General features: G+C 60.9%; 1 protein-coding gene across 1 annotated transcript; it reads right to left on the bottom strand.

Moving 5' to 3' along the window:
- Positions 1-632: 632 nt before the first annotated feature.
- TSPOAP1 (TSPO associated protein 1) lies at positions 633-25,683 on the bottom strand. Its single transcript, XM_035027461.1, has 32 exons — positions 25,564-25,683; positions 24,673-24,780; positions 24,259-24,387; positions 23,493-23,672; positions 22,367-22,963; positions 21,487-21,594; positions 21,318-21,401; positions 21,012-21,101; positions 20,700-20,822; positions 20,344-20,448; positions 18,902-18,952; positions 18,470-18,490; positions 17,454-17,658; positions 16,238-16,410; positions 14,922-15,037; positions 14,523-14,632; positions 10,966-11,781; positions 10,678-10,829; positions 9,966-10,334; positions 9,661-9,879; positions 9,133-9,312; positions 7,664-8,539; positions 6,948-7,047; positions 6,702-6,856; positions 5,908-6,076; positions 5,475-5,537; positions 5,015-5,047; positions 4,719-4,822; positions 4,562-4,633; positions 4,232-4,336; positions 3,505-3,566; positions 633-1,769 (listed from the first exon to the last, which is right to left on the bottom strand). Exons 1-31 carry the CDS (start codon positions 25,681-25,683, stop codon positions 3,537-3,539), a joined length of 5,763 nt encoding a protein of 1,920 aa, XP_034883352.1. The 3' UTR covers positions 633-1,769; positions 3,505-3,536.
- Between the last annotated feature and the right edge of the window lie 1,939 nt (positions 25,684-27,622).

The raw sequence follows: 27,622 nt of genomic DNA, 5'->3' as shown, positions 1-27,622 counted from the left end.
GAGAATGTGCAACAGTCCATCGAACCTGGTTGCTCCCCACCTGGAATCTGGATTCATCAAGCTGTCAGCAGCACCTGGGCTTCTGCAGCTCGGTCTGCACCGCCTCTAGGCATGGACCAACGTGCAGGACTCCCACGCACACCCTGCTTTGAGGTTTCTGTTTTCCGTCCTCTCTGGACTCCTGTTGTTCTATTCAACTAAGAGTCCCCCCTCTTGCTTTCAAGCAGAACTATATGGTTTGCTCGCTTACCCCGCTGGTTTTTCTTACATCTGTTGCTGCTATGAATTTGGCACAGGAAAGTCAACATGGCAGGATTTGGTCAGTGCACTGCCCTGAAACCAGAGCCTTCTCTTGGGTTTCCCCGTCCCCTGGCCAGGTCTCTATCTCCCACCGGGACCCTGCCCCAACTCCAAACACCTGACCCTGCCACCAGGGAGCTGCCAAACCGTCTTCTTCAGAAAAGAAACTCAAGAGCCGCTTGGTCTTCTTGGTGTTCATTGGTTTTTCCCCAGTCGCCCTCAGATGTAACTTCTGGGTTCTAAGTTCAAGTCCAAAGCTCAGCATGACCCACCCCTCCAGCTGTCCTTTGCCCCAGGTAGAGCCCAGCATGGGTTTTGTGAAAATAGACTTTATTATAATAAAATGTCTTTTTAAACAAATGCCCCCACCATTCCACACCCCTGGAGACCAAGGCGGGGGGTGGGGGTGGAGGTTCAGTCAAACGATCTCCCACCACAGTGAAGGAAACATGCAGAGACACTCACCCGGCCACAGGGTTAGAGGGGGTAGTGAGAGTCAGGGTGGAGAGCTGTCTACCCCACTCTGAACAGAGGATGTATGAAAATAGCTGCATAAATCTGTCCTCTTCCCCAGCCCCCAGACTCCAACAGGGACCAGAGGAAAATGATGCAAAAGAGAAGTTGAATCCAATGAGCAAAATAAGGCAAACCCAACTCCTGCTATCCACCCACTGGCCCCCGGGTCTTGGGGGTAGGGGGACACACAGGGGCCAGGAGGCCAGGCTGGCAGGGAGGGGTGGAGCACTATGGAGCGGGGGTTAGGCCCGCTTTGGCGTGGCCTTTCTCCTTCCTGGGCCTGTGCGGTGGAAGCGACATGGACGAGGCTGGGCTGGGCCGAGGCACTGAGTATGTACATATATACAGGGTTCTGCCCCACCTGCCCCCCGGGGAGGTGGGGCTCCAGGGAATCCAGTGCAAACTTGCCTTCAGGGGAAGGAAGACATGTCAGGAGGATAGCCAGGGCCATCAAGAGGAGGGGGGCCAAAGAAGGGACTAGCGGAGAGTGGCGGGAAACTAGGCTGAGGTGGGTGGACTAGGAGTCACTCGTCCTGGCTGGGACTGAGGTACTCGGCCACTTTGACCAAGTTACTTCCTCATTCTGCGGCTCAGTTTCCCCTCCTACATCCAGAGGATGCAGCCTTGAGAACTAGCTCTGACCTTCGCCGAGGCTCTGATTCCGGTCCCAGTGCCACAGTGTTAACTCGGAAGAACGGGCGTCCGGGGCCTTCCCCACCCAGTGATCTGGGGGCCTCAGGGTGCTGCTTCTGCCTGCAGGATGGGCCACAGCATCACTCTTTCTTCCCAGAGCCCAGTTTCCGGAGGAGCTGCTTTCCCTTGGAGAGGAGACCCCACACCTTCTCGCTCGTGCCCTGTGCCCCCCCCAGTTCAATTGTGGGGAAGTTGCCAAGGCCAGGGGCCCACGGCCAGCCTCTGGGCACTGGGGGCCCTTGTTTTGAGCTGGCCCAGTCCTGGAATATGAGAGAAAAGGCGCAAAGTCAGGGCCTGACCCCCTGCCCCAACCTGACTCTTCCACCCTGCAGCCTCGGGTGCTTGCAGCCCTCCATGTCACAGACCATGGTCAAGAACCAGAGCCCCAGAGCCCCCCCTGCCCCCCCGCCCCCATCCAGAGCTCAGAGAGGCGAATGTGTGTGATGATGCTGAGGGAGCGCTGAGCTGGGAGTCAGAAGGGACAGACACAAAGTCCAATTCTGCTTCCAGAAGCTGGGCAAGCCCCTCCCCTTCCCTGGGTCATCTCTGTAGGGTACTGGGCTGACAGAGCTCCGGAGTCCTTGGACCTGCCCCTTGGGATGGGTGCCCCCATCGCAGCAAAGGAAGAGCAAGGACCAGGACCACTTAGAGGCAGCCCCCCGCCCCCCCCCCCCCCCGGGAGGGCAGCCCCCGTACCACCCCACAGACAGAGGAAGCATGCTCGTCCAGCCCAGCAGACGCGGTGCCCCAGCCCCTTCAGGGAGCGGAGGCCGTGCCCACTCCATGAGGAGGAGATCGGGACTCTTCCTTAAATGGCCTCTGAGAGGGCTGCAGGGGGCCTGGGCCAGAGGGGCATCACTCAGGCCCCCCCACAAGCTCAGGATAGGGCTGCCCTCTTAGCATTTCTCCCTTGTTAAGCTCCTCCTAGCTCCACTGGCAACCGTGAGTGGCTCCCCTTGCCCCAGGCCCAGCCAGATAGTGCTGTCAGGGGCCTAAAGGACAGGGGTGAGTAAACAGGAGAGCCACCAGGAAGCCTCCCTATCTCTACTCCCCATTCCCACATCCCTGCCGTGACCTCCTGTGCCTGGCACAGCCCAGTCGGGTCTTGGCTGGCCGACGTGTTCCCCACCCCTGCCCCCAACTCCCTTCTCAAACCCCTCCCCCTACTCGCCACCAGAGCCTGGCAGTCTCCTGGCCAGAGGCAGGGGAGCTGGGTGCCCAGCCTGGGGCCACCCCACCCCAGGCTCTGATGATGTGGCAGGGCCTGCCCACAGAGAGGTCTGTCAGCACCTGGAGGCCTAAGCGTCTATTGCTCCCCAGCCAGGGCTGGTGGCCAACCAGGGAGCCCCGGGTTCTTCCCACTCCTTCCCAGGGCTCATTCCGTAACATCCCAGGAGGGAGGGGTTGCTGGGGAAACAACTGAAGGGGGTCTCTGAACGCCAGAGATGAACAGTTTGGTGTTATCTATGGATTTTGTTTAAGCCCCCCCCCCCCTTTTATTCTCTCCAACAGAGAAAATTGAGAATCAGAAGTAAAATCATGCATTTGATCCCCTAACAGGTCATGATGCAGAGGACAAGGGCGGGGAGACTATTATTACTGGTGGCTGTATCATCCTTCAGTCACCAATAATAATCACAATATTATAATACCGTAGTCATATAGTATCATAATATACTGATGAGTCATGATATGGATATCACACAATATTCTATAAGCTGCAGAGCTATAGAATATGAGAGGTCTGCTAATATGGGGCCTTATGTACTAAAATGACATGTATTCCTATAATAGCTGGCACTGCCCGGGGTAAAGGCAAGGGAGGGGATGATCCTACACCCAGATCTGGCTCCCAGCAAGCTCTCCCTCCCCCATTCCCTGGGAGAAAGAAAAGCCAGGTTGGCTCTAGTATGCAAGACAAAGGAGCGCTATCTGATTATGGTGATGTAAGGAGCGGTGAGTCACATGAACAGAGGGGGCCAGTCCCCCACTTACATGTTGCTCTCTCTATATATATCTATCTCCATCTAGCACTGGACTCGTCTCCTCCTCGTTCTCTGAAGAACAGGGAACAAAGAGAGGAGATGGGTTATGGACGGACTCACATGCTCCCTGCCCAGTCACCAGATCACCCAGCTCACGGGAACTGGAATTCTGCCTAGCCTTTGCCTTTGGAAATATTGCACATGGGCGCGCAAGGTTTCCCACTGGGGCCTGCCCTCCTCCTCCTCTCCCTGCCCTGTGAGGCTGGAAAGTAACTGTATTCCACCCACCCCAGGGAGAAGCAGGCTCTAAGAACAAGGACCGGGGAAGCTAGGCCTTGCTGGGCAACTGGCTTTAAAAGGCACTGGGGGGCAGGGAGACCCAACAGGGTGGGAGGTTCCCTGAAACCCGGGCTATGACTAGCTAGAGGTGTGGGGGGTCCAGGGGTCCTTTTCCACAAGATCCCCTCACCTACATCACCCCGGGGGTGTGGGCAGCTGGGTCAGAGGGGCCTGGGATCAGGGTCACAGCCATCATTCCTCTGCAGAAAGGGGCACATACTGGGAGGGAGCTGGCCCTGGCTGGGCTCTCCCTGGCAATTCCAGGCTGGGCAGAGTGCTCACCTGGTTCATAGCCCAGCTGTTCCCCTCCCATGACACTGTCCTGGTCCCCCCACCCCACCGCTCTGGCAGGGTACTCAGCCCCAACTGCTGAGCCGAAAGCCCAGCTCCTCACTGACCTGGCTCTCAGCCTGGGGTGTCCCAGGTTCCCTGTCGCTTGCCTCAGGCCCAGGGCCCTCCAGGAAGTTGGATGGAACCAGGCCCCTCTGTCCATTGAGCTCCCCCTGGGGAGGAGATGCTGGTGAGACTGAGACCAGAAAAGAGGCCTCAGCCCCACCCCCCTTGGCCCTGGAGCCCCTGCGGGAACAGCCTGAGATCAGTATCACCGTCATGGGCAGGGACTCGGCCCATTACTCCGGGCTTCCTTCAGGAACCCTTGCCCTAGGAAGGCCCTCCCTGAAAGGGGCCAGCGTGGGTGGTATGGCACAACCCCGTCCCAATGTTCTCACATAGTAGAAACCATCATCGTCCATGTCCCCAAACACAGTAATGACGTCCCCTGCCCGGAAGGGCAGCTCCGCCTGTGGAGAGCCCAAGAGGCAGGTGTCAGCCCTGGGGAGGCGCCGTCACCACCCCCCAGGCTGGGCTCTATCTGTGGGTCCTCACCTCCACGTCCATGTTGGGGGAGCTCTCCCGAGGGTTGTAGTCAAATGCAGCCACCATGGTTCGGGGAGATTTTAGGCTGGCAGAGGAGACGTGCTGGGTGTGGCCTGCAGGGCAAGGAGGAGAGGACTAGGGACTCTCTCTGGACCACCCCCCATGCCATACTGTCCTCCACACTGGAGGCCTGCTGATCCCCTATTCACCACCTCTCCACTAGTTGCAGCCCCTGGCGGGAGCCCAGACAGCCCACCCAGCCCCACCTCTTTCCTAGTATCCCCAGCATAGGACCAGTCCCTCACCTGCACAGGGTCGGGCAGGGCTTTCCGCCTCAGCTGTGGAGAGAACGTGCGAATGAGCCCTGCCCCTCATTCCCCTCCTCATCCCAGGCTGGGGCTGGAGCAGGGCAGGTAGGATGCCCAGTCTCACACAAGGGATGCAGGAGAAAGATGTTCCAGAGCGGAGCCCAGCCCAGCCCTTTGAGTTTGGTAGTGAGCTAAGACCCAGAAAAGGTAAATGACTTGCTCCAGGCTGCGCAGAATTCACAGTCAGGTGCGTTTTGGAACAGAGGTCCCAGCAAACCCTTCCCCGTCCCCATTAAAAGGAGGCTCCCCAGTGGAGGGAATGGATGTGGATGAAGGTCTGCCCTAATTCCCTTTAACTGCTCAAAACCCCGCTTGTGTCTCCCCAGAGAGCCAAACAGTGCCCCCCACCCCCAGCCATCTCCACAGGCCCTGAGGGATAAGGGGGTCTCTCACCCACCTTTCTTAGAGCGGCGGGGCTTGGGGGGAGGCCCAGCTGTGCGGGCTGTAGAGTACACATTCCCTGATCCAGAAAGGCAAGTATATGTAAGAGAGAAACTGAGGCAGGGGAGGGGGATAGGGTAGTGACTCTGGAGTCTCCTCTTTGGGCTGTGACTGGGTTCTCGTGCTCAAGTTTCTAAAGGGCATTCCTCTCCCATCCCCAAGCTCCAGCATCTAAACTCCATGGCCCATCCCCTCTGCAGCAGACCCCCGGTCCACGTGGCAAGCCCCTGCTGGGGCCACAGTGGCCTCAGTCTCTGCAAGGCCGCAGGCTCTGCCAGACTCTGCATGAATGAGGCTCCCCAGCCACCCCGGACATGTACATTGCTCAGGAGGGGCTCAGTTGGACGCAGGGCGGTGGGAGGCAGGTAAGGGACGGCAGCAAGTCACACCTGAGCCTTCGGTGAGAACATCCGGGGACAGACAGCCGTGCTGGAGCAGCTGCTGTCTCTCCGCGGGGCTGCCCACGGCCACCTCGACCACCATGTTGCAGGGGATGTAGCCCATGCGGCCGCCACCTTCACCCCGGTAGAAGCCGTCGGCATCCTTGTCCCCAAACACCTGAAGGCAAAGACCAGTTGTCTCAGGAGGCCAGTGCAGCTCGCTCCCTGGGGCCCACGCCCTGAGCCCCGCAGCACCCCACTCAGGATTGCAGAAGAACGCTCTCCCTTTTGTGGGTGGGGGAACGGGGCACGGGGCAAGAACCTAGAATAAGGATCGGAGGGATGAGAGAAGATGGCCCTTTCCATATGCTCATCACTCGCTGTCGGCACGTCCGCTCCCCCAGCCCACCTGGACTAGATCTCTGTAACCTCAGAGCAGCAACAAAGAGCCTTCAACGAATATTTGGAGACTCAGAAGAAATTGTAAAGTTAAGAGCAGCGGTTATTAGTCTGTGCTGAGTGCCGGGCAGCTGACGTCCCCTGTGCGTACTGAACCTCATCCTCAACTGCCTCTGTGAGGCAGACATGACCCTTATCCCCATTTTACCAATGAGGAAACCGAGGCCCAGAGCAGTCAGTTCATCTACCCAAGGCTGCACAGCCACAACGGGCAGAGTCGGGATTCAGCACCACATCCTTTTGCTCTGGAGGTTGTGTTCTCACCCATGCAGGCTAGGATACCTCCAGGACAGGAAAGGAGAGAGGACGCCCCACCCCCACCCCCGCCCCAGTAAATCAGTCACCTTCAGGATCTGGCCCTCCCGGAAGGGGAGCTCCTCTTCCCCAGCATCAGGGTTGGGCGACATTGACACAGGGTCATAGTCAAACAGAGCCACGAAGACCCTGACGGGCAGGTCCTGGTAAAGCAGCGCTCCTTCTGGGGGGCTCCTCAAAGGGGCTGCGGAGACAGCAGTGACCATAAGCTCTGGCCAAAGGGTCAGGTTAGGAGAGAGCCCCTCAGCCCAGCCCCGCTCCCGTCAGGGGCTCACCCAACTCGGTGGCGCACGCCCTGGGGGCCTGGGCCCCTCTCCGCGGGGGGCCCCTCCGCCCAGAGCTGTCCTGCCCTCTGGGCTCCCCGGTCTCTGCTGCCTGCAAAGAGAGGGCAACAGACGCAGAAGTGACCCACCGTCCCCGCTGGTGGGCAGCTCAGCAGGGGCAGGCCCCCCGCGGGCGCTCCCCAGCTCTGCCCCGTTAGCATGAGCAGCACAGCAGAGCAGGGGCCCAACGTTCCTCTCCTGGAGGCTTGACCCAGTCTCGGGGAGACATCAGACACCCCCGTGGCGGGAGGAAGGCGGGAGGGGAGACCCCGGCTCCGGCCACCCTAGCGGATGAGTGCAGTAGAGGGGACTAAGGTTAGCTCTTAGAGCTGGCCGAGGAGCGTGGGGGAGGAGAGCCTCTTCTCGGCGTCAGTGTCCCGAAGATGTAACTAGCTAAGCAGAGGAAAGGCCCACAGGCAGGGGGCCGGCTGGCAGCAATTGGCGACTAGCGATCACAGAACATTGTGCATCCCAGTTCGGATCAGCAGAAGCAGCAAAGCAGTGGAATGCGGGTGGGAGGCGGCAGGGGAGGGAGCCCAGAGGCCCAGCCCCACCGCCGCGGATGGAGGCGGCAGCGTGGAATGGGAGCGGCTGGTGGGCAGCAAGCAGAGCCACCAGGCGGCAGGAGGCAGGGGGCTGCCGGGGTGGGGCGGGGGGTGGGCACGGACCCGGGAGGGTGGCTCCTTGGCTCTGCCAGTCGCACTGTGGCCTCTCCGCTCTGGCTCCCCCTTCTCCCAGGCCAAAAGGCGCGGGTAGGGGTTGGGGCCTGAATTAGCCTTCAGAGGCCCCCTGGACCTTCCTACGGGGGCCGTGCCCCAGGCCTCCCCATCTCCGAGGTAGCAGGAGCTGGTGATGCTGATGCCCCCGCTGCCTGCCTCCTGCTCATCCTCAGAATCATATTCGATGCTGATTTCCAAGCACTTGGGGGAGAGGCAGCTGGCCAGGCTAGATTCTGGGGCTCGGCCCCGGGAGCACCTCCGGGAAGGGGGCGGCCGCCCTCTCCCAGCAGCCTCTGGCACACCCTTGGTCCCCTCGCCCACAGGGGGGCTGCCCCTCTCCCGTGAGGGGCCCGGTCGTCCAGGGGCCTGGGGCCCGCCGTTGCTGAGAAGTCGGCTGCAGTGTTCACGGGGGTCTGGGGACCGCCTGCGGTTTGGGGGCTTCTCGGGGGAGCCACTTGCTCGCCTCCGACTGCTTCCACCCACTAGTCCAGGCATGTCTTCCAGGTGGTCCCCAGCCCTGCAGGGCTCTGGAGACAAGGGACATGGGCCAGGTCCTCGAGGCTGACCACTGTCACAGCCCAGCCCCAGCGTCGCTGGCTCAGGTGGGCCGGGGTCTCGGGAAGAACAGCCTGCCCCTGGCTTCTCCTCATCTTCCTCCTCCTCCTCCTCCTTGTCTTCCTCGTCCTCCTCGTCCTCCTCTTCCTCCTCCTCGGGGATGCTAAAAAGCTTCTTGCTGCAGAACTGCTGGAGGGGCAGCTCCAGGATCTGCTCCAAGATCTCCTCGTCGCTGTCAGCCTCACAGAAGGGGTCAGGCTGGGGCTGGGGCTGGGGGGGAGGGGGCGGGAAGGGCAGCAGGGAAGAGAGGTCCGTGGGAAGAGGACAGAGCTGTGACCTTTGTCCTCAAATGAGGGCAGGGGTTGCAGGCAACCCCACAGCCCTCCCTCAGCTTCCTCTAAGAGGAAAGACCAGAGAAGGGGCTGGTCCAAAGTCCCCCAGCACGTCCAGAGCGCAGCTGGAGGAGGAACTGGGTGACACACCCAAGCAACAGGCTGCAGGGATGTTGGGGCCCTGAGGGACGGGAGCGACTGGGAGCAGACCGTGCCTGTAACAGCAGAGAGGCCTCCCCAGCCCTCCCTAAAGGCTCCCAGCAGGGATCTCAGATGGCCGGGGCTCTGCCTGTGGTGGGCTGGAGTGGGAGAAGGTGCAGAAGAGAGCTCCTCATCCTCTCCTTTCCTCCCAGGAGCGCAGAGGCCAATCCTGAGCAACTTCCTATCGACTGCGTGGGACAGGGCCCAGGCCACACACCTAGAATGTTGCTGGCACTCAGTGGTGGCTGGAGCGGCTGCTGGCCGGGGGGGTGGTAAGAGGCCCCTGGAACCCGAGGTCTAGGGCCCATCAGCCCCTCCTCCCCCCATTACCTTGGCCCCATTCTCCCTGATGCTGTGGCCAACAACCTGCTTCTGGAAAGAACAAGTCCTGGAACCCAGCTCCTCTTCCTCCTCCTCCTCCTCTTCTTGAATGTCTGAGAGATCTGAGTTGCGGCCATGGTCCACAAGGGAGTTCACCAGACGGCCCCCGAGCTCTGCTGCGTCCTCCCTCTGCAAGAGGTAAGATAAAGGAGGAGAGAGGGAAGGGTCTGAGGAGGCACAGGCAGCTCTGCAAGGGTCAGCCCCAGCCGGAATGACAGGAGTCCCTTGGCAGAGGGAGAGAGGGTCATGTCCCAAATGGGAGGTGTGCATGGGACGGGGGGCAGGGAGGTGTGGGGGGAAGAAGGATAGTAGCCAAAAGGAAAAGAGACATCTGGGAAGACGAAGCAACAAAGCAGCAGACTCGAACACAGACCAGAGCAGGAAATAAATGGAGAGGACCCCCAGATTTGGGCTGGCAGAGGCAGGGAGGCAGGCCCCAATTCTATGAGATGGCCCAGTGTGTCCCCAACCCCGTACCTCAGCCCTGGGCCTCAGCCCAGACCCTGAGTCTCCTCCGCGGCAGGCCTCAGCACAGGGCACCTGCTGGGCCAGGGCTCCCTGGGTGGAGCAGGGTGCTGGGAGAGCCTCTTCCTGGGCCAGTGGCGAGGCTGCAGGGTCGGGAGCTCTGTCGCCCATGGTGGGGTCGCTGGCCCTCCCGTCCTCTGAGGCACCCAGCACAGCTGCCCCAGCCTCCTCCTGGAACGGCAGGCACTGAGGAAGGGCCCAAGCCCCAGGCCTTTGTCCCAGCCTCCACCTGTTCCCCCTCTCCCCCAGTGGGGTACCTGCGAGCAAGGTGCCAGGGGATCCTCGTGGGATCCTTTTGGTGTCTCTCCGGCAGGGGGGCCCCCGGGGGGCTCTCGAGTTCCATGGGGGTCAGGGCGCCGGAGGGGAGAGCTGGGGTCTCCAGGCCCGGGGGAGGCCGGAGCAAGGGGTGGTCTGGCCTCGGAGCCTGGCCGTGGTGAGGGGCAGGAGACCGTGGCTGGCAGGCAGGCTGCCACCAGGGCCGGGGGGACAGGAGCTGGAATGGAGTCGGCCGACTCGCCATGGGGCGACATGGTGCGCACGGCCACCTGGCAGCACACCTGCAGCAGCCGCAGCTGGGACAATTCCACCAGCACACTGCCCGCCGTGGGCGAGGCCACCTCCATGATCTGCAGGGCAGAGGGAACGCAGCTGGGGGAGGGAGGCCCAGAGCGCCACGCGTCAGGACGCGCGGGGAACAGTGGCGGTTAGCGTTCCGCCAGGCATCGTGCTGCGGCCTTGGCGTGTCTCGCCTCACTTAACACCCCTGGCCGCGTGGCCCCGGTTGGTGGCACGCTTTTTTGAAGTGCAGTCATCTGCTACCGAAGCGCACGCCCTCAACCAATCTGCGGGCTTCGTGGGGCCCCCATGCGGGGGGGGCGGGGCACCTCTGTGCCAGGCTGGGGAGACTCGGCAAGGAGAGACCCCCATCCTGTTCCCGGGCCACGGGGAGGCAGAGGCCCCAGGCCATACCTTCTGCCCATCAGCATAGATGGCATAGCCTGTGACCCGGACGCCATTGGAGGTGCCAGCAGCGTCGATTGTTACTGGAAGCCAGCTGATGATCAGGACTCCGGGGGAGGGTCCCAGCTCAATCTGCACATCCAGGGGGGCATCAGGCGGGCCTGGGGGGAGGAGGGCACAAGACCCACGGACACGGGACGCTCACCTTGAGGGAGCGGCCTAGTTTGCAGCTCCCTGGGGAACCCCCGCAGCCCGGCCTTCTGGGTGTAGGGGCAGCCCAAGGCCAAGCCTGCGTACCTGCAGGGAGTGTGGTGAACTGCAGGGTGGCGGCCCGCTGCTCTGGCCTCTCCCAGCCTGGTTCCCAGGACTCTCGAGGTGGGAGCTGAGCCTCTACTCGGGCCTGATAGAGGGTACCGGGCCGCAGGTGGCAGAAGGTGGCCCAGTAGGTGCTGGGGCGGGCAGGGGGGCACTCTTCCCCATTGAGGTAGACGGCATGGGCCAAGTTGCTGTTGCCGGGCACCCAGGTGATCTCAGCAGACGTGGCCGTCAGTCGACGGACCCGCAGCTGGCTAGGTCCCACCCTGGCTCGGGTACCCACCGCCAAGCAACAACGCAGAGGGTCGGAGCTGCCCTGGCTGGTCAGGGCCTGCACAGAAACACGGACAGGCCCGGCCCGCAGGTCCAGGTTCTCGAGCACAGCCTTGGGGGGCACCCCTGGCCCCAGGGCCTGACGCAGCTCCCCATTCACGCCGATGTGGTAGCCACGTAGCTCCACTCGCTCAGGAGGCGGCTCCCAGGCCAGCACCACACTGTGGGCCAGCTGCCTGAGGACCACCAGACTGCGGGGGTAAGGCACAGCCGGGGGCCCGCCCGGGCCCTCAGGCTGGGGGCTCAGACTGAGCTCGTCCCCTGCAGCCTCGTCCTCGGGTCCGGGCCGGCTGTGGCCCCCGCTGCTGCTGCCACCCCCACCTCCACTCAGGAAACTGAGTTCAGGGCCCGAGCTGTGGGACAGATCGGCCAGCTCCGGAGGGAGGGAGGTCAGGAGGTCATCGTCGGACACACGCTCTACAAAATTGGAAGGGACCAGGCCCCTTCGGCCATCCATGAGCTCCCCTGGCAGAGGGAGGGCAGGGAAGGGGAAGACAGAGAGGAGGTAGAGAAAAACCAGTCCAATAAATGCATTTTAGCCATGGTTAGTGCATGATCTTAAGCATTCGATTCAAATCAACATTTATCTGTGAGCACTTTTAACAGGAGGGAGTTACTGCTAATATTCACAGGTGTGGTAACAGCACTGTGGTGACAGAGGACAGAGCTTCTTAAGTTTGAATGTGCATCTGAATCGCCTGGAGATCTGTTAAAATGCAGACTCTAACTTAGTTTGGTCTGGGGGGGACTGCAAGGCTGCATTTCTAACAAGCGCCTGGGCTCTGCGGGCGTCAGAGAATGGCCGCGTTCTGAGGAGATGCGCGCAAAATGGCATGATGGCTACAACTCGCTTTTACCTCATTTTTCTTTCTTAACCTACAGACGGAAAAAGCAAATATGACAGAACGTTAACAACTGTTGAATCGAGGTGGTGAGGATATAGGTGTTCGCTGCACCGTTCTTTCATTTTTCTGTGCGTTCGAAAACTCTCACACTACGAAGGCCTGAGGAGTGGGGACAGGGGCGCCCTTCAACTTCCTTAGTGGAAGACAGGCCTCCTCGGTGGGAGAGGAAGCGCCACATGGTCAGGGTGAGAGAAGGAATCTCTAGGGACAAAAGACATAAGTGCCAGAGAAGATTCCCCTCTGGGTTCTAGAAGCGATGAGGACCCACCGCGGGCCGGGGTCTAGGAACAGGACTGGCGGTCAGTCCAGGCAGTGACCAGAGGTCGGTTCTGTTACCTTGTGCAGGTTCCCCTGAACACGTGACAACAGAGGGCCGTCCAGGAAGGAAGAAACTGGGCACACAGCATGTCCTGTCACAGCTAATTTGGGAGAAGGGAGTGGGCTCCCAGGGAACAGACAAGCTGGCAGCCACTGTGCCTTATTAGGAGGAAGGGGGAGCAGGGCCCGGGGCTCACGGAAGGGGGTGTGGAGGAGGAAGACGGGTCTGAGCAGCAGGAGGGCCGGCAAGTTTCCCCAGCACCCTCGCTCTCCACTTATGCCAGGAGGGGGAGAAAGTAAGGAAACTTGAAGAAACAACAGTGACTTCCAATAACTTCGATACTCTAAGCGCTTGGAGTAGGTCGACTGGTGACCTCCCCAAAATATGTCCACATCCTAATCCCTGGCTCCTGTGGCTGTGGCCTTATTTGGAAAACGCATCTTTGCAGATGCAATTAAGTTCGGGAGCTTGAGATGAGATCGTTCTGGATTATATGGATGGGTCCTAAATCAAATGACAAGTGTCCTTACAGGAGTGACACAGAAGCAAGACACTGAGAGAAGGGGAGGCGGCAATGGAACTACAGAGGCAGAGACCAGACTGACGTGGTCACAAGCCACAGGACACCTGGAATCACACGAAGCTGGAAGGGACAGGGGATGGAGTCTCCCTGACGGCCTCCAGACGGAGCGTGGCCCTGCCAACACCTTGATTTCAAACGTCTGGCCTCCAGGGGTGTGAGAGATTGCATTTCCGTTGTTTTAAGCCAGCCAGTCAGTACTTTGGTTGGGCAGCCCGAGGACGTCAGTATAAGCACGGACACGAAGGAATGGGACAGGGAAGGTAGGAGCCTTTGCACCAAGCGGATCCACCGTCCAGAAAGGCTGGCGCTGGAGCCCCCGCCAGAGCCAGGCCCACGTTCCCGAAGTTGGAACCGCGGACAGTGGTCCAGGCAGCACCAGACGCAGACGAAGCCGTCACGTAGCTAAGTCTGACGGGGGGACAGGGCATCCTGGGCCCAGTTGTCTCCAGGCCTTTAAGTCTATCCCAGATCAGATAGTTCAAATTCTAATAATTTGTGGTTACTATTTGTGTTTTGGCTACCCACCCCCCTTCCAAGAAAAGGTGTGGGCTCTGGGGTTTTTTTCATTTAAAAAGTAGTTTTTCTGGAAAATATTTAATCCCCCTTCTGTTATGCACATCTCTGGGGAGTTTAGCTATTCACCATCACTCACGGCAGCTACTCAAAGACCAACTGCTGGGCCCGGGGAAGGCATGCGGAGCGGGCTCAAGACCCAGCCTTCCAAACCCCAAGCTTTGGGCCTTACGGATTCAGACCTGACTTCTTTGCTAAATCTCCGTCCGTGGTTATGGTCCTCACCCTGCCCTGCCTGCACCACAGCGTCGTTCTCCCTACCGTGTGGCCAGGGCCACCTGGGGAGTCTCCCGAGACCGTGTCTTGGGCAGGCCCTGCCCTGTTGCCTGGTCTCAGTCATGGGCCGTGGCCTGAGCTCCCCATGGGCCCTGGAGAGCTGCCCTGAAGCCCACGCCCTGCCCGGGCCCAGACACCTGCTGACTACTTCCTAACCCCCTTTCCCGGGCTCTGGACCCTGATTCCTCCTCCCCACACCCGACTGGAGTCCAGCGTCAGATCTACGCCACACGCCCGATGTTGATGTCACTAGACTTAAGCACTGTCCTGCCCTGTCCGGCAGCACAGAAGCAAATTTAGCCCAAATTCCCTGTGACGCCATCCATCGTCTGGGCTGTCGTAGGCCCTGTCCTGCCCTGCTTGCAGCAGACCTGTGGTCAGACCAGCTGCCCCCTGTCCTAGGTCCCTTCCCCACGGGCTGCTTTTTAGCGGAGTCGGACAAGTTCTAGCGGGCTGAGCGGCTGGGGAGAGGGCCTGGGGGGGTGGAGGTCTTTGGGAAGAGGAACTTAAAAGCAGGGGGATGGACAGAACAACGCTGCTACCCTCCTACCTTCAAAAAAGCCATCCTCATCCATGTTGCCATAGATGTAGATGTACTCGCCAGCAATAAGAGGAAGCTCTGCCTCCGGGTTCTCATTGGGGCCCTCGAACGGGTTGTAGCTGTTGAAGGAGGTGTGGAGGAGGAAGAGGATGGTGACCTACATCCTGCCTCCATGTCCCGTCTCCTCTCCCCCACTGTACGAGGCCTTTATGGACACTTGGTGGTCCCCCATTAGCCAAGTAGAGCACTCACTGCGCCCGCCCGGCCCAACTAGGCCGAGAGGACGTGTCCAACTAGGATCCCTGTACCACGGCTGCCCCCTCCAGAGGCCTCTGTCTTCTTCACCTGGTCCTTGCCTCCCGTACACCCGAAACCCTAGGGAAACGGGGAGCGGGGGCAGGTGCCCACCTGTAGCGCGCTAGGAAGACCTGGATCCTGGCTCCGCCCCGGCTGCCCTCGGGTGCCGCTGGGAGCAGGGAGACACTGTCTGCCTCCAGCTCTTCCACCTCACTGGCCGTGTCCACCTGTGGGCAAACAGAAGGGGCCAGTGCTCTTTGGGACCCAGGGCCAATGGCAAAGCAGGCAGGTTTCCAGGATGAGCCAGAGGACCCACTGCTTTGAGAAGGCAGAGAGAGCACCTGCTGGGCAAGGCCAGCAGCAATGATCCCCAATGTGTCCTAAATCAGCACCCAAGCCCGCAGGTCCTGGCAGAGCCCCGCTGCCCTAGCAAAGGGGAGTGAGGACAACCTGGATCCCTCCCGAGCCAGGGCCTCGGCTGCACCCGCCCAGTAAGTAAGACCGCTTTCCCCATCAGAGAAGAAGCCAACAACACTGGTGTGCGGGGGGTGACCAATGGCAGTTTGTCTCCTTAAGGGAAAAATGCAGCAAAGCGCTCCAACTGGGAAGAGCTGGAGGCAAGGAGGCAGAGACTAGAGAAGTCCCTGCAAGGAGGGTCCGGAACGGGGAGACCCGGCGGCCCCTCCAATCACAGCGCCAAAGCCTGCACCGTCATTCTAGCCCACAAGAGGGCAGTAGAGGCCGGGGCTGGGTTCTACCGCTTTCCACAACCTTTGACAGCAGGGCTGCTTCTGACCTGCCGTGCCCCCCATTTCTGGGGTTTGAGGTTTGCCCCTCCTAGAGAGGAGGGACAAGGTGATCAAGCACTTGGTAATGAAAATAGCTGCCGCACGTTAAGCATCTACTGTGTGCCCTGCAGTGCTCTTCCTTCTATTTTCTCATGTAATCCTCAGGACAACATTGCAAGGCAGGTTTTATTAGCTCCAAAATCCAGACAACGAAACCAAAGCCCAGAAAAGGTCAGAGACTCGCCTAAGACAGAGCTGGGATGTGAATCCCAGAACCTGCATCCTTTCCCACACAACCACCTGCTTCTGCTACAGACACTCGCATGAACAGTCTCGTTATACGGATCCTGGCGCCAGTGCGTCTCTCTCCATCCAGCTCGGGACTCTGGGGCCTCTGTGAGCCCCAGAGGGGTGGGGCTGGGCAGCCCCAAAGTAGAGCGCTGGAGCCCTGGGGGGCAGGGCAGGCTCCACCTGAGCTCCTTGCCCATCAGGAAATCCACAGGTCCTTCTCTCCCAGGGCCTGGCTCCACTTCCCAACTTGCGACCCCACATGGCCAGCAGCCACCCAACTCCTGGGGACCCCAGAGGAGGATAGGGCCACCCACTGCCCCATTCCCCAGGCCCCTCCCCAGCACTGACCTCGGGCGTGGGGCATGACTTGGGGCTGTTGTGGATGGATTCAGAGCGAGAGGAGTTGGAGAGGGACTCTGCCTTCTTGGCCGTCCTTCGAGGGACCCCGGTAACAGTGGCAGGGGCAGGCTCAGAAGACTTTGGGGTGCAGCGCCCAGGGGAGCCCGGAGGGAGATCAAGGTCTAAAGAGAAGATGGCGGTGCCTGGGTGGCTCAGTTGGTTGAGCGACTGCCTTCGGCTCAGGTCACGATCCTGGAGTCCCGGGATCGAGTCCTGCATCGTGCTCCCTGCTCGCAGGGAGTCTGCTTCTCCCTCTGACCCTCCCCCCTCTCATGTGCTCTTTCTCTCTCTCTCTCACTCTCTCAAATAAATGAATAAATAAAATCTTTAAAAAAATAAAATAAAATTGGGTAGACAAGGGGCACCTGGGTGGCTCAGTTGGTTAAGCGACTGCCTTCGGCTCAGGTCATGATCCTGGAGTCTGGGATCGAGTCCCATATCGGGCTCCTTGCTCAGCAGGGGGTCTGCTTCTCCCTCTGACCCTCCCGCCTCTCATGTGCTCTCTCTCTCTCAAATAAATTAATAAAAAATCTTTAAAAAAAAAAAAAAGAGAAGATGGCATGTGGGGTCTGTGGCCTGAGGAGGGACTAGGGAGCAAGGATGGGGGCCGCTCGATAGGGAGGTCAGGCCTTCCATAGCCACTTCTAAGAGGGAAATATTTGAGGGAAACTTACTACATAGAGGTGGAGGTGATTTACATATATTATTTCACATGATCCTCAGAGCAGCTCATTGAGGTGCACTGAATTTTTCCCGTCTCAGAGCTTAGGAAACCAGAGCCCACAGAGGTTTAGCAGCATGCTCAAAATCACGTGGGCTGGTAAGTGAGAGGGGGCTGGGGCCCCCGGATCTGACTGATGCCTGGCCCAGCTCTTCACAAGCCCATCCTGTCAGCTGCTGGGTCCTAGGACCCAGCGCCTAGCCATGACCACACAGTCTTGCTGGAGGAGAGGAGCAGTGGCCGAGACGCCTGGCCAGACTCCAGGAGAGCCACTCCTGTGAGCTCATTTCTCCCCTGTCAGAGCCTCGTTCCAGCCAGGCCTGGCTCTAACTTGCTGTGTGACTTCGGGTGAGCTGCTAGCCTTCTCAGACTCGGAACGCTCTGCTCTATACAAAAGCTCCAGGCCTGGGGATTCCAGACTAATGTCACTGGGGTCCACCTTACCTTTGGGGCCGGATCCCCGGCAGGGCTGGGGAGTAGAGCAGCAGCAGGGGGGTGGGGGGTGGTCCCCAAGGGTACTGTAGCCCAGGGCAGAGGTGAGTAGATCCAAGGGGCCAGGGTGCAGGCGGAAGGCCTGGAGCTCCTGTGCCAGGAGGCTGAAGCGCTCTGTTTGGGTGCGGCACTGCTCCTCCAGCTCTCGAACCCGGACCTGGGCCAAGACCTCCCCTAAGCCACCAGGCCCAGCAAAGCTGCCTGGTCCCATCCTGTGCCATGTCCACACGGGAGGAGCCCAGAGCAGGCCTCAGCTCATATCCGCCCAGCCCTAGGCCCAGGCACCAGCCCTCAGCCTCGCTGCCCCACTGCCTAATAGTGTCTGAGCGGGGGGTGAAGTACCAGGGCTGTGGGGGGCCCGCCTCCCACTCAGCACACCCTCACACCCCAGGCAGTGGCACTTCCTGCTTCCAGCTGCTTCTAGGCCAAAAGGCATGGCGCCCACTCCCAGCTCCACTTCCAGTCCCTCCTCAGGAGTCTCCTCGGCTCTGCTGCTTGTCACCCTCCCACAGTCAGTGACCCAAATCCCTACCCTCAAGAGAGATCCCACACAGGAGCTAGGGACATCTTTGTGGCAGGAAGGAGCCAACGCTCAAAGAATTTTTTCTCAGGTTTCAGGAGAGTCCCAACATCTGGGGCCTCTCCCCTGGCCAAGATCAAGAGGATCCTGGGTTAGACTGGTGATGAACTTCCTCATGGTCTGAGTGGCTAGGTTTTAGAGGAGGGACGGCCCCGTGTCTGCCAGGCACTGTGGCAGGTCTGGGTCGAGGAGGTGGCCCACATGTCCTGCAGGAATCCCAGCCCATCTACAGGTTCTTGGGTCTCTGCTACCAGTCACACCCTCCTCTGTTGGACATGAGAGCTGGGGCCACTTGGACCTGAGGAAGGAGACGCAGCTCAGCCAGCCTGGAGAGGTGGAGGGGAGGGGACAGCCCAGGGAGATGGGGGGCGGGGGCGGGGGGCTGTACCTGCATGGAATCCAGGGTCGACTGTGGCAGGAAAGGAAAGCACAGAGAACAGGTTAGAACCGCTCACCCTGCAGGTCATTGCACAGAAAGGGAGGGAAGGAGAAAGGGCCCAAGTGGACACTACCTGGTCAGCTCCCTGGACTGACTGGGCAGTTCCTAAACGGAAGGATATTTCAGGGTGAAGGCGGCCTCTGGGGGTGGGTGGCAGTGGGGGAGACTGCTGCCACCAGACCCAGGAGCCCCTGCCCAGTGGTGCCCTTGCCTGAGAAGTAGGCCAATGGTGGAGGGGATTCCCTAGGCTCTGGAGCATTTAAAGGCCCTTCCTGCAACCCCACAGTCCCCACACCCACAGAGTCCATTCCAGCTCTCTCTGAACTTCCCTGCCTTCCCCCCCAAACTGGTGCTGCCGCTGGTCACCTGCAGGGACCCTACCTCCAATAGCTGCACGGCCCCTTCATGTTCCCTCTTGGCTTCTGCCTGGGCCTACAGGGAAGAGGAGGCAAAATGTTGGAGGGAAAGGATGAGGACCAGGGGAGGGGATAGAGGGAGACGGATAGAGGAGGGGCAGCAGGGGCAAAGGGAGGGAAGAAAAGAGGGGAAGGGGGGGAGAAGAAGAGGAAAGGGGAGCTGGGAAGGGGGAGGCTGAGGGTTCTCCTCCCCGCCCTCCCAAATTCCCACCCCAGAACCATACCTCAGGTCAGAAGATCACGGTGTCAAGGAGAAGCAGGGCTGATACTGCTGCTCTCTTTCTGGCACATCCACCCTCTGGGTTTCCCTCCTACCTCTTGGGACGCTCCTTCTCAGCCTCCTTCACCTGCTCCCTGCCTTTTATCTTTTTTAAATGTTAGGGTGTCATAGGGCACAGGGCTGGGCCCACTTTACACTCTTCACTCTCTCCCAAGGGGTCCTATCTAATCACATGACTGGACACATTGATGACTCCGAAATGTCCATGATCAACTTCCCCATGATTCCAGACCCGCAGATCCAACTGTCTATGGACATGTCCACTTGTATGTTTAACACACAACCCAAACTTAACCAAAATCGAACTCAGGACTCGGGACTCCCTAACTCTCATGTCTGTTGCCCCTTCATCTTTCACCTCCTCAGGGCTGTCCCTCAGGGTGGACTGAAAGGAGCAGAAGCTCTACTAGAATCCGATGGAGCCTTGTCAATTCTGTCTCCAAAATATATTTCAAATCTTCCCCCTTTCCACCTGCCCTGCCTGCACCCTAGTTCAGTTGGACATCATCTCCTGCAGTAGCCCCAACACCTGACCGACCACCTGCCTCCTCGCCCACCCCCCCCGCAGCCCCTCATTCCATAGTGCTGCTCAAGCGATCTTCTAATATGACAAATCAGATCATGCTATCTCCCCGCTTGGGACCTTCCAACAGCTCAGAGAACAAAATATCCAAACTCTTCTTTAAGGCCTGACAAGATCTGGCTCTTGTCTAATTCCTGTGGTTGTATTCTAGCCACATTGGTCTGGACCCCACACTCTTTCCTGCCACAGGGCATTGGCACTTAGATTTTCCCACCTGGAGCGCTCTTCAGCGGGCTCCTTCTCACCCTTAAGGTATTAGAGGCCTTCCCTACCGGCCTCTCTAAAGTGGCCCCTGGCCCCATCCCAGTCACTCTGTCACATCACCCTGTTCACGTCCCCCGCTGGGCCCATCAGTGACCACGGTCGTCTCACTCGAGCATCTGCTTATTTGCTGATTGGTCTGGGAACTGTTCTTTCCCCACCACTGTCCCCCAGTGCCTGGCACAGAACCTGGTACTCAGCGGGTGCTCAGGAAAAGCTCATGGGGCGAGTGGATGACCGAGGGCTCCGGCGGCCTACCACCCTTCCCTCCCCCGGCCCCCACCTGCTGCAGCCTCCGGACCTCCTCCTGCTTCTCCTGCAGGCTGAGCCGGGCCTGCTCATGCTCCACCTCCAGCTGCTGCCTCCGCTGGGCCACCTCCCGCATGTGCTAAAACACAAGACCCTGGGTCAAGGCCAGGGCCCCCCACCACCGTTTCTGTAGCTCTAAGGTGAGCGAGCCTCAGACCCTATGGGTTCCAGATACCCTCTGTTAAAAAGGAAACCGAGGCCAGAGAAGCATAGGGGTTGGCGGCGCTGGGACTGGACCTCAGACCCCAGTGCCCCACATAGGACACATTCTACCACTTTCTCCTTCTGCCAAGGACCAAGACCCTCCCGCCACGTCCATAGTCTCCTCACCTTCAGCACCTGCTCCAGGCTCTCCAGCTTGCTCTGCAGGCCCTGGCTCTTGCGAAGGGCCGAGTCCCTCTCCTGCGTCACCCCCAGGAGCTGGCCCCTCAGCTCTGCATTCTCCCACTCCACCTGGACAGGGGGGAGGGGCAGGGAGCTAGGTGTGTCTGCCTTGTCCCCGCAGCTCCCTGGCCAGGGGAGCAGAACCCTTCACACTCTAGCCCAGTGCAGGGGGTGGAGAAGACAGCCCCGTGCCCAGGGCCCAGGGCCCAGGGCTCCAGCAGAAGCCCAGGCCCCACAGCACATGCACAGAGTGGCTACCTGCTCCTTTTCTGTGGCTCTCCCACTGAGCCGAGAGTTCTCCTCCACGAGGCGGGCATTCTCATTCTGGGCTTCTCTCAGCTGCAGTTCCTGAGAAACCAGGGGAGCTCTGGGGAGGGGGCCCAGCACCCACACGCCTCCTCTCCCCACACAGAGGACCTGGCCCTCCCAGACAAGGCCTTCCTCCCCCAACCTGGACCCTGTGCCAGGCAGGGCAGGAGAGCCCCGAAGGATACGAGGGGTGAGAGCAGAGCTGAGAGGGAGCCCACCACCTGGCTGGCCCTGGGGAGACCCTGGGGAGCTCACCAGCTCTTCACATCGCCTCTGCTTTTTCCGGGCTTCCTGTTCCAGGCTCTCACATTTCTTTCGCTTCTTGCTGAGCTCTGACTCCTGTGGGGTCAGAACCAAGGGCTCTTCATGTGGGAAGGCAGACCTGCCCATAGCTGTCGCCTCCAGCCCTTGACCTGGGACTTACCAGCTGCTGCACCCTCTGCTGTCTCTCGGGCTCCCCTAGGACCACGGGTGGGTTCTCCACATCCTCCTGGGCTGTGGCCTGGAAATGCCCAGGGATGGGGGCTGGCACCTGAGAATAGGGCCCCCGGGGCAGCCTGCCCCCCTGCCCGGCCTGTCTGTGGCAGGCTCCCACCCCAACTCACAGTCAGCAAAGCCATCCCTACCCAAGAAGGGAGGGAGGGAGGGGGCCTGCTGCCTGCACACATCTCCCGCTGATGTGGAAGCGCAGAGGCGGCACCCCTGTGTCCTCCAGACATACTGCTGTGAGATCCTGAGACCCATGAGTGCCCTGGGAGATGTGTCCCTTATCCAGGCCAAAGCTTTCCCTTTTTAGCTTCCAACAGCAGCCCTGCTCTGCACTCAATAACCGTCCTGGGTGTCCTTCAGTGACTAGCAGAGAGCTAGGAGACCGCCTGGGCCCCCGGGGATGCGGTGCTCCCAGAGCTCGGAATTCTGGATCATCCACACCGGGGCTTTGCCTAGAGCACTGCAAGCCTGGCCAGACCCTCGTCCTAGCTTCCCGCAAGCCCACCCTGTCGCACTTGAGATTTATCTATGCAAACTCCAGGGGAGGGCAGCTCTTGAGGGGAGGTGCATCTCCCTCGCTGGGCCAGGCAGAGGGGCAAAATCTGAGCGAGGAGCACCCCCCACGCACGGAGGCCTTGGTCGCTATGGAGCCCCTTCTCCCACCCCTCTTCCCAGAAAGAGGTGAACCTAGGGGCCGCCCAAGTAGAGAGGATGGAGAGGAGCCAGACCTCTAAGCTCTGCGGGTCCGGAGTAGGGTCCCAAGCTCTTGCGACAGCGGCTGCCTAAGCCCAGCGCCCAACGAGGGTCGCCCGTACCTGGAGCCGAGGCGGACGCACCGCCGCCCCCGGGGGGCCGGGGCCGGGCCTGGCGGACCCGGCGGGCGCTGAAGGGGGCGTCCCCGCGCTAGGGCGGCGGCGGGAGGCGGCGGCGCGGGCTGGGCCCCGGGCGGCTGCCAGGGCAACCGGGGATTTGCGGCCGGGCCGTACCACTGGCGGCGCGGCAGGGGCGGCGGGGCGCAGGCCTGCGGAGGGCGCACCCCGAACGGCCGGGGTCGGCGCGGCGCAGGTACGGCTGGCCCTCCCCTCCGGGGTCGGGGAAGCTCCCGGGCCCTCGGAGAGCGCACGCCACCGGCGGGTCTTGGGGGCTCTGAGCGTCGGGTAGGGGGAGAGCCCGGAGCCGCCGCCCCCCCCAGACGCCCACACGCCCGCGCCCGCGCCGGAGCTCACCTCGCCCGGGGCCCCGGGGGCGGGCGCCCCTACTCTGGCCGGGGCCGCGGGGCCCGGGGGCCGGGGCGGCGCCGACGGCTCCTGCTGGTTGCGCAGGGCGATCTGCCTCTGCAGCCGCAGCACCTCCCGCTGGGACTCGCGCAGCAGCCGGTCGAAGTCCCGCACGTGGAGCCACTGGGGGCCCTCCTGGGGTTGGGGGGAACAGGGAGGAGGGGATCAGGCCTAGCCCCAGCCCGCCCTCCACCTTGCTAGAGGAGCTGCGACGCGCGGGAACGTGCAGACCCTCCTCTACATCCATGCTTGGTCCTAGGTGCACGCGTATGCGGCCACACGCTTCCGCGAGCCCGTGTGCGGTCACGGTGACTCATTTACTGGGCGCTCACGGTGTGCCCGGCACTGTGCTAAGTGCCTTGTGAACATCACTTCACGCAAGTGTGAGGGATGTGTGGCTTCATCCAGCCAGACCCTCTGGCATACAGCCCGAAGCCTGGAGCACAGAAATTCCCAGGTCTGAGACTCGTGGCCCCGCCCCCTTCAGTTCAGGCTCCTTCTCCCAGCTCGCACCTGGGCCGTTGCCAGGGGAACCTACTCCCCAGCCCCTTCCACCTTCCCGCTTCATTTGCATCTCAGCAACATCTCGTCCACACCCCCCACAAGCCAGGCAGGCGGCCCCCCGTGTAGGGCTGATCAGGAAGGGGTGACCAGGGCCTCGCACCTTGCCAGCCAGGGTGAGCCTGGCCTGCAGCTCCCTGCATTCCCGCTGCAAGGCAGCGATCTGCTTGTCCTTAGCGAGCAGGGCGCTGGCTGTCTCATTGAGGTCTCGGGCTCGCTGATGGGCCAGGGCCTTCCGGCACAGCTCCAAGCTGGCCCCAGGTCGGGGCACAGGGGCGCTCACCTGGCCAGAGGAGGGGTAAGGCCAACGATCATCTGAGGGCTGGGGCACTTCTCCCACTCCTCAGCTCCTCTCAACGGAGGGGTTAGGATGAAAACCTGGAAGTTTTGCCTCCTGCTTCCACCCCGTATTGGGGGCTTTAGGGGACCGCTAGCCTCACTTGACTCCATCCCCGCAAATCCTCAGACAGGACTGAGGGGGTTAACTCCACATCCTAGTTTAGGCCCAAAGGATGCTGCTAATTCAGGGCTGCCTCTGTCGTGGGTCTTCATCCCTGCCCCCACCAGCTCTGCACCCAGAGATGAGCTCAGCGGGAGGCGGCAGCCAGCACCAGCACGTGGTAATCCAGAAACCTGCTCCCTGCCTGTTCAGGAACTCCCCGTCCAGCCCTGCCCTCCCTCCGGTAACTCCAGAAACCCTCCGCCTCCTAGCCCAGCCGGCATTTGCCCTGCCTAGCCCTGGGCCCCTGGCTTCCTGCTCCCCTGGGTGCTAGGAGTCCACGCCTCCTCAGCCCCACTCCCTCGGACCCGTCCTGGCTCCCCTCTCTCCCTGGTCACCCCGCCTCCATCCGGCAGCCTCCCATCCTCACCACCTTCAGGTTAGTCTCCTGCAGCTTCCGGGCCCTCTCCTCCAGGCGCTTGGCAATGACCGCCAGCTGGGCATTCTTCCGCTTCAGCCTCCGCACCTTCTCCTCTGTCTCAGGGAAGCTGCTCTTCCTCTGACAAGGGGTCAGCCAGAATTGGGGCATGTGGGGAGCGTCCCACAGACCCAATCCTAACCGTCCAGGACGTGGGTTAGAGCCCTGGGCTCACAGTGGGGTCCTTGGCAATTCTAGATAGGGGTTCACCCTCTCTGGGTCTTGGGGTCATATCACCTCCATGTAGCCCCCACTTGGAGGCATAGTTTATGGGATGAGGAGGACGCTGAGGCAGAGGGCTGGGGTGTCTGAGTCTGCCTTCCCCCAGCTCCAACCGGGACTCGGGACTTGCTTTCCAAGCCTCACCAGCATCTGATTTTCCTCCTTAAGCATGGCACAGCGCTGCTGCAGCTCCCCCAGGGCCCTCAGCAGCTCCGGATTGGGCCTGTCCCCGCAGCCCATGTTCAGCTTGCCCTGGCATGGCAAAAGACAGGGTGCAGCACCTCAGGAACACACCGTCCCTAGTCAAAGCCCCCCATATGGAAGCAGCCTGCCCGCCAACAGTCTAGAGAGACATGGAGACGAGAAGGTTCTCCCCCAAGTCCCAGGCCTTCCGAGATGAGCATAGGAGGCCCAGAAGGGGCCCACACCGGCCTCCTCCAGTCCTGGGACCCTCTCTGCTAGTCCCCAATTCTGTCCGTCTCTGCCCATCTCTTCCTGGGAAATGCCAGCCAGAGCTCCCAGCCCCACCCCTCCAGGCTCCTTATGGGCCCTGTGTCCCCTTCCTTCCCCCAGAGCCCTGGTCCTTCCATCTTCTATACGAGGCTGCTCACATCTACCCCAAACCTTGTCCTACATGGCTCAGCCCAGCACTGAGCCCCCTCCTCTGAACTCTGATTCCATCACACACCTCCACAACCCCCACCACCCCCACCCCCCGGATCCTCCAGCACCCAAGGACAGAGACTCTCGGAGGAGGAGACACAGACAGACCATCAGAGAGAGACACACAGAGGGAAGGGGTAGGGGCAGGGCCAGATGTAGCAGACAGGCAGAGAGTCAGAAGGCCAGACATACGGCAAAAAATGGAGCCCCTGAGATTCCTGCCCAGAGTGGGCATGGCACACAGTCACAGAGAAGGAGCCCCAGACAGAGACAGGCCAGGAGAAGAGACGCGGGCCGTGGGGTTGCATATCGTGCCCAGGCTGGAGGGCATCATGAGAGCCCCCCCCTCCACGTAGACCCCAGCTCCCTTACCTTAGGGAGAGCCTCCACCTCCTCGTCCTCCAGCCTCGGGCAGCTGGGTCTGGAGCTCGCTGCTTGGTGCCTCAGGCCGGGCAGCCCAGTTTTGGTTCCTTCGGTGTCCATGCCCTCCATAGCCCCGGGGCTCTGGGCTCCCTCAGGCTCAGAGCTCTCCTCGGGCCTCAGCCCTCCACCCTGCAGAGCTGCCGGAGTATCAGCGATGCTTGGGCTTGCACCTCCAGTTTTGCGCCCCTGGCCCGGAGTCCAGCTCTGCCAGGCGGGCAGGGCCCATGGCTCCATGGCTCTGGGGTCCCCCAGCCGTGGGAGGGGTGTCAGTTGCTCCATGATACTGCCAAGGGGCCCCAGGACCCGGGCCGGGGGACATGACCCAGCCAAGCGGAGGGGCTGGCGAGGGTCATGCCAGGCCAGACCCTCTCCTCCCTGAGCTCTTGGCTTCACCGAGGCTCCATCCGAGGTTGGCCCTTCTTCCTCACCCACAAAGGAGGCTGCTGGAGTCAGAGCTGCCAGAGCCGAAGCTGGGGGTATGCGAGCTATGTTTGCTCGTGGCTGTGTGTGTGCGCGGGTGTGTGGACGCGCGCGGGTGTCCCCGCGGGGGCAGGGCGGATGGCAGAGGCCACCACCAGTAGCGCCCGGGTGAGGGTCGGCGTGTGTCTCCAGCTCCGTGCGTCCCAGGCAGCGCTGCCTCGCGTGTGTTTGGAGGACGGATGCCCCCACTCGTGCGTGTTGGGGGTAGTGGTTCTGCGTGTCACTGTGCCTGTGTCGGAGTTACCGGTTGTTTCTCGGTGGGGGGGGGAGGGGTGTCCGTGTTGCAGGGCTGTGGCAGCGTGTGATGCTGTCACTGGTTGTATCCGAGCCGCTCCGCGTTGTGCAGCTCTGTGCCTCGGTGTCATCGCATGTCCGTCAGCGTCTGCGAGTCTGGCCATCCATCACGACCCTCGGCCTGGCTGGGGCGTGCAGGAGCTGCTGGGGGTGATCCTCAGCCGTCCGCTGGGGTCCTTTATCTCCTGCCCCCTCTCTGCTGCTGCTTGCTGCTTTCCCGCTCGCTGGGCGGTCGGCTGGTCCTAAGGAGGCCTGGGTCGGTGGGCCGCTTGCCTCATAGTCTCTGTCCCTGCTGGCCTCAGCTCTGGGGACTGCAGGGGTCCCCTACGGTCCAGGAGCCCCGAGATGGTGGGCGCAGAGGAGGGCTGAGCCTCAGAATGGGGGGGGTGCGAGCAGGGGAGAGCCAGCCCTCCCCTCCCCCTCTTCTCCCGCCCACCAATAGGAAGTCGGCTGCTGGTTTCCATGGTGATGGCGCTGGACTGGTGGGCTGGACCAGCAGGCAGGGTCGGGACAGAGGGAAGAGCTGCTTCCTCACGGGATCCCAGCCCGGTACCCCCGACATGCAGCCTCCCACCCCTCGTCCCCACACGCCCCTGCACCTTCCTTGTACAGAGGCGAGTGGGCTGCAGATGGTCCTCCCCACATCGGCCCCAGCCCGAGACCAGTAAAGACAGGGACAGGAGGTGGTAAGACAGACAGAACCAGCCATGGAAAAGGATAGGTATAGAAAAGATGGGATTTGAGATGAAACAAAGAGAGAGACAGAGAAATCAAAAGAATGAGAACAGGAAGACAGAAACAGAGACAGAGGTAGAAATTGGAATTGCGGGTGCCTGGGTGGCTCAGTTGGTTAAGCGACTGCCTTCGGCTCAGGTCATGATCCTGGAGTCCCGGGATCGAGTCCCGCATCAGGCTCCCTGCTCGGCAGGGGGTCTGCTTCTCCCTCTGACCCTCCTCCCTCTCATGCTCTCTGTCTCTCATTCTCTCTGTCTCAAATAAATAAATAAAATCTTTAAAAAAAAAAAAAAAAGAAAAGAAATTGGAATTGCTTCGGCTTCCTCCTGGCAGACTTCATTCTGGGGGCAACCTGGCCCTCTTGGGCCAGCGGGGGAGACCACATGGCCTGTTGGGCTGGCTTTGCCCTGAACTGCAAGGAAGTTCATCTTCTGTCTAGCCTCAGGCCTTTGTGCTATGGGAAGATGGCTTTTGGGGACAAGAAATGGGAACTCCCCTA

This window comes from Mirounga leonina, unplaced genomic scaffold (genome assembly GCF_011800145.1).
Source record: "Mirounga leonina isolate KUSES-001 unplaced genomic scaffold, KU_Mleo_1.0 Mir_200, whole genome shotgun sequence".
NCBI classification, from domain to species: Eukaryota; Metazoa; Chordata; class Mammalia; order Carnivora; family Phocidae; genus Mirounga; species Mirounga leonina.
This window is presented reverse-complemented; position numbering and strand designations above follow the sequence as displayed.